The 6,264-nt window shown below is 38.9% G+C and overlaps 1 protein-coding gene across 2 annotated transcripts in view; it reads left to right on the top strand.

Moving 5' to 3' along the window:
* Positions 1 to 61: 61 nt before the first annotated feature.
* The window catches only part of TMEM209 (transmembrane protein 209), a 36,965-nt gene continuing 30,762 nt past the window's right edge, over positions 62 to 6,264 (top strand). The window contains exons 1-5 of one of the 2 annotated variants that reach the window (XM_060108196.1): positions 62 to 145; positions 1,090 to 1,226; positions 1,371 to 1,426; positions 2,282 to 2,413; positions 2,879 to 3,120. In XM_060108196.1, coding sequence (XP_059964179.1) covers positions 1,090 to 1,226; positions 1,371 to 1,426; positions 2,282 to 2,413; positions 2,879 to 3,120 — 567 coding nt within the window. In that variant the 5' untranslated portion in view covers positions 62 to 145. Of the gene's footprint in view, positions 146 to 215; positions 341 to 1,089; positions 1,227 to 1,370; positions 1,427 to 2,281; positions 2,414 to 2,878; positions 3,121 to 6,264 lie in introns of those variants that run through there. The other variant, XM_060108195.1, reaches the window with a different exon arrangement.

Genomic DNA, 6,264 nt, shown 5'->3' with positions numbered 1-6,264 from the left:
TACTCCCCTCTTCTCGCGAGAAGAGACAGCCTCGTTCTTCCTGTAACTGTAGCCCCACAAGCCGGTCGCTTTCGCCTTAAAGCTTGGCTTCGCGCATGTGCAGTGGAGAGTGGCGCGAGCCAGCCGTTTCCGGGCGAAGAACACGGTGCGTTTTCGGGGTTATCTTTGTGGTGTCTGGACTTTTGAGTCCACGCGGGCCGTGGGAGTTACGCGCCTGCGGACCTGGCGAGTGTTGAGCCAAAGGGGAGTGTGGCCAGACCTCCCACTACCCGTGGTGGAAGGGAGGAAAGAAGCCATAAAGTGTGCTGCGAGAGCCAGGGAGGGAAGCTCTCCGCACTGGGTAGTGTTGACTCGGGGGCAGGGTGTCGGGAAGGGTACTGCTCTTACTCTGTGGGATACGACTCCATATATCTGGAACAAGTCTTAACACTTGTCTGCCAGAGATGAGGCCTAGGAAAACAGAGGAAATAATAAATCCTAATGTGGACCAAAACTGCTCACTCTCCCCAACTCACCTGTATCCCCTTTACACCATGAGTACTCGCCCTTCTCAAACTTAAATCCTTATATTTTTTCAGCAACACGAATCAGAGATCTCTGGCGTGTGTCGGTCGTGTGCAGCGTTGTTAAATAAAGATCATAGGCAGTTAATGACTTATGCACTAGCATGTGGGAGGAGAGTAATGACATATCTTATTTGGAATACTTTCTCTCAAAACTTGGTATTTTGAATTTCTTATAGCCCTTGGCCTAGTCCTTGTGACATATTCCAAAAACACAACAAGGCGTAATTGCAAACATAACCACTAACCCTTAAATTACAAAATAAGATATCTTTCTTTATTGGAAGTATTAAATTATTCTCTGAAGGAAACAGCCAGGTCTCTGTTGATTACAATGTGGTGCCAATGAAGCTGTAATTTAGGGTGCCCTTTTATATACTAATATTAAAATTAGAGAAAGTTAGGAAAGACATTTGAAGATGAGGAAAAGTAGATGCAATTTTTAGTTACCTTATAACAAGTTTGATTTCTTAAATGGAGAAGTTGTTTCTTTTAATTAATTCTCGTGCTTTTTGATTTTGAACAGATGCAAGGGGAGCCAAACCCTAGTGCTTCCCTTATTGACAGAACCATCAAGATGAGAAAAGAAACAGAAGCTAGGAAAGTGGTTTTAGCCTGGGGACTCCTAAATGTATCTATGGCTGGAATTATATATACTGAAATGTAAGTTAATTAGCCAAAAAGGGGGGGAAAAGTGAAAATTTAAGAGGCCAATGGTTGGTTCCACAGGTTTTGTGTTTGTTTTGATTTTTGGTGTGGTTTTGTTTTGTTTTGTTACTATTAAAAAGCCTTTTTAATTTTTTTCAGGACTGGAAAAATGAATCATTCATGTTATGTGACACACTGGCTCCTCTGGTATATAGGTAAGTAATTAATTTTCACTGCAATGTAGTTACTCCCAGTGAAAAACTGCATTCCAGTTTAATTCAGCTTAGTATTCATTCCTTTATTCGACAAATATTTGAGTGTCTGCTGTGTTCCCAAAACTGGGAATGCACCAGGAAGGGAACAAGGTCCCTGCCCTCATGGAAGGAATATTCTAGTAGAAGAGACAATCAAATTAATAATACGATTCCAGATAATCATGAGTTCTGTGAAGAAAAATAAAGTTTGGAGCTGGTAAGATTTGTGTTTGTATTTGTCTCCCTGAATTGCCTTCCCTACTTCTCTACCTTTTCACCTTTCAAGGTCAACCTGATTTCTACTCCATTGATGGCTTTCTCAATTTTCTCATCCTTCCTCTCTGTCTGCTCTTCAGTAGTCCTTGGGTATTAAAGGGTCCTTATGGCCATTGAAGTAAATTCCAAAGTCTAATACATACATTAAGCTAAAGTCTGCGATAGGGAAGTGGTGTGGCAAGTGGAAGAGCAAGAGTTTTGGAATCCGCATACCTGAGTTAGAATCATGGCTTCAATAACTAGCTGTGAGCTACTGCAAAAGTCACTTGACTTCTTTACAACTGGTGGTTGATCTTTAAAATGAAGGTGAAAATGTTTACTGTAAAAGTTCGTAAGGATTAGTGATAATATTTTGAAACTCACTGGTAAATGCCTTACACATAATAGACATTCATTAAATGAAGTGGTAACTCTTATGAGGAATAAGAAGATAGTTTTCAATTTTGTTGTTGTTAATTTGCGAAAGTATGCATGGTTTTGTTTCCCCCCTTTAAATGTTCCACCCCCCTTTTAAAAAATAAATAAATTGTTCTCTTTCAGAGTTTGCCCTTGCATCTCTCTTCAGCCTAAACGCTTTATTTGATTTTTGGAGATATTTCAAGTACACTGTGGCACCAACAAGTCTGGTTGTTAGCCCTGGACAGCAAACACTTTTAGGGTTGAAAACAGCTGGTAAGTGTTTCATATCTTTTGCAAAGGTGGATGAAAGGTTGGCAATAAGTCTTTCTCAATTTAATTTTCTCCTCTCATAGACTCAGCTAGAAGGGACTTCTAAGGCCATCTGGTTCAACTATATTAAACAGTTCTACAATAAATGGTCTTAAGATCAATGATTATCTTTGCTATTTATATAAATTGAATAACATTCACAGCCTCATGGAAGTTTGTTCCATTGTTGAATTACTGTTAAAATTAAATGACTAACTTTTGCTACATTAAAGCCAATTTCTTATTTTGAACTCTATGGAAATGGTAAACAATCATTTGTGTCCTTCGGTAGTAATACTTTATGTAATTTAACAACCAGGTCACTCTATTACTTGCCCTTTTCCTGAAGGAAAAGATTCAGTTCATTAAATCTGTTTTCATAGAAATTTTATTTATACTTACACACAATTATTTGTTTGTTCCTTCTAGTTGTACAGACTACTCCTCCACGTGATCTGGCAGCACCCCAAATCCCTCCCTCTCCACCTTCTCCTTCAATTCAGGGTCAGAGTGTATTAAGTTATAGCCCATCTCGCTCACCCAGTACCAGCCCCAAGTTCACCACCAGCTGTATAACTGGATACAGTCCTCAGCTACAAGGTCTGTCATCAGGTGGCAGTGGTTCTTATAGCCCTGGAGTGACCTACTCACCCATCAGTGGTTATAACAAGGTAATGACTCTTTTCTCTTGGCCAATCACATTACTATTTTAGAATTGGGAGGTTTGAATTGAAAATCATCTAGTGAGTCGAAACTCCTTGTTTTATCAGTGAAGAAACCCAGGACCAGTGGATAATTGACTTGCCCAAATTGCCCACTTAAGAGCTAAGAATAGAAGCCAGATTTCCTGACAGCAGTTAGAAGTTCTTTATATCACATCTTAAAATAAAAGAAAAGGTTTAGCTTTTGAAAAGATAACGAACTGAGGTTCACCATCTAGGATCTTTCTGCAGTCTTTAAAACAAGTTTAAATTATGATTTTCTACTTTAGTTTCCTTTACTCATGTTTTCCCTCTTTCTTTGCTTCTTTATGTGAAACTTTTGTATATCCTTATAGAATATTAATGCTTTTCATCATACTGGAGTATCTTCTAAGCTAGAAACTGGGATTGTCATGTAACTTGACTCTTGAGTATGAATACTCTCCATAGGATGATTAGAAACCTTCATTCCATCTCCCATGGTAAAGTGGACTTTTGTTTTAATTTTTAGGCTTGATAGAAACAAAATTGACAAATTTGAAATTGTGACTCCTGCCTGATGCATAAGGCTATAAAATAGGCATTAAAAGAGGGATGGTCACATTTTCCAGTTCTTTTTTTTGGCCACACTACGTGGCTTGCAGGATCTTACTTCCCTGACCAGGGATTGAACCCGTGTTCCCTGCAGTGGAAGCACGGAGTCCTAACCACTGGACCACCAGGGAATTCCTGGGATGGTAACATATTCAGGTGCTGTCACTAGTTAGCCTAATATCTCTATAGTTAAATGAGAAATGTCTGGAAATGAAATCAACACACTGCCCTTACCCTTTTACATAATATTTCTTTGTAATGAAATTCCATACTACTGGTTACCTAATAATAATTTTGGCAAGTAATGGAATTTAGAAAATTTTGTGTAAGTTAAATATTAGGATAATTCATAACCTATAGGTAAATACGACTTTTAAAAATAGTTTTACTTTGTTTTCATGGGAAAAGTACCATATGATCATTACAGAAAGTTAGGAAATTAGTAGAAAAAATCACTCATCATCCTACCACCCAAACATAATTTCTGTTTAATGGCTATTTAATACTCATCTAGTGGATATACCCTAGTTTACTCTTGAATATTTAAGTTATTTTTATTTCCTAAAAACTATTATTAGTATCTACTAATTAGCTCTGTACATAAACCTCATAACGTTGCTTAATTACCTTGTTTTCTACTATATTATAACCTTGAGCACAAGATTATGTGTTTTTACTCATCTTTGTTTCCTTAGCACAGTGTATGGAATATAGATGCTATATGTGTCTGTTGAACCACAGTAATACTTTGGAAAAATTAATGAAATTAATAATTATTTTTCTGGGGAAAAAATGCTAAAATTGATACAGCCACTATGGAGAACAGTATGGAGGTTCCTTAAAAAACTAAAAACAGAACTACCATATGACCCAGCATTCCCACTGCTGGGCAAATACCCTGAGAAAACCATAATTCAAAAAGAGTCATGTACCAAAATGTTCATTGCAGCTCTATTTACAATAGCCAGGACATGGAAGCAACTTAAGTGTCCATCAACAGATGAATGGATAAAGAAGGTGAGGCACATATATACAATGGAATATTACTGAGCCATAAAAAGGAACGAAACTGAGTTATTTGTAGTGAGGTGGATGGACCTAGAGAGTGTCATACAGAGTGAAGTAAGTCAGAAAGAGAAAAACAAATACTGTATGCTAACATATATATGGAATCTAAAAAAAAAGAAAGAAAAAGAAAAAATGGTCAGAAGAACCTAGGGGCAAGACGGGAATAAAGATGCAGACCTACTAGAGAATGGACTTGAGGATACGGGGAGGGGGAAAGGTAAGCTGGGACAAAGAGAGTGGCATGGACGTATATACACTACCAAAAGTAAAATAGATAGCTAGTGGGAAGCAGCCGCATAACACAGGGAGATCAGCTTGGTGCTTGTGACCACCTAGAGTGGTGGGATAGGGAGGGTGGGAGGGAGGGAGATGCAAGAGGGAAGAGATATGGGGACATATGTATATGTATAACTGATTCACTTTGTTATAAAGCAGAAACTAACACACCATAGTAAAGCTATTATACTCCAATAAAGATGTTAAAAAAAATAAAATGCTAAAATTGACAAAGTAGTAGAAAACCTAAATAAATCAAGGAAGAAAATTTAAAAACTATTAATCACATACATCCACACAACACATTAGGGCCCAGAAGTTTTACCATTGAGTTCTTTTAAATTTTCAAGAAACAATTACTTTTTAAACTTTTGATTATGGAAATTTTCAAACATACACAAAAATGAAGGGACAAGTATAGTGAACTCCTGCATATCTATTACCCATCTTCAGCAGTTGTCAACATTTTGCTATTGTATGAACAGATCGTTCTGATCCAATAAAACATGTTAGAAATGTAAGCTCCAGAGTTAGAAAACTGGAGGAGATTGGTTCAAGATGGCAGAGTAGAAGGACATGTGCTCATCTCTTCTTGTGAGAGCACTGAAATCACAACTAACTGCTGAATAACCATCAAAAGGAAGATGCTGGAACCCACCAAAAAAGATACTCCACAATCAAAGACAAAGGAGAAGCCGCATTGAGACAGTAGGAGGGGTGCAATCACAATAAAATCAAATCCCATACCCACCAGGTGAGCAACCCACAAACTGGAGAACAATTATACCACAGAACTCCTACTGGAGTGAAAGTTCTGAGCCCCATGTTAGGGGGTCTGGCAACGTGAGTAGGAATCCCCAGAGAGTCTGACTTTGAAGGCCAGCAGATTTGGTTGCAGGACTTCCACAGGACTGGGGGAAACAGAGACTCCACTCTTGGAAGGCACACACAAAGTCTTGTGTGCACCAGGACCCAGGGGAAGGAGCAGTGACCCCATAGGAGACTGAACCAACCTACCCACTAGTGTTGGAGGGTCTCCTGCAGAGGTGGGGGGTGGCTGAGGCTTACAGTGGGGACAAGGGCACTGGCAGCAGCAGTTCTGGGAAGTAGTCATTGGCGTGAGCCCTCCTGGAGGCCACCCCACCATATATCCTGTAGACTCCAGTGCTGGATCAC

This window comes from Mesoplodon densirostris, chromosome 9 (genome assembly GCF_025265405.1).
Source record: "Mesoplodon densirostris isolate mMesDen1 chromosome 9, mMesDen1 primary haplotype, whole genome shotgun sequence".
NCBI lineage: Eukaryota > Metazoa > Chordata > Mammalia > Artiodactyla > Ziphiidae > Mesoplodon > Mesoplodon densirostris.
This window is presented reverse-complemented; position numbering and strand designations above follow the sequence as displayed.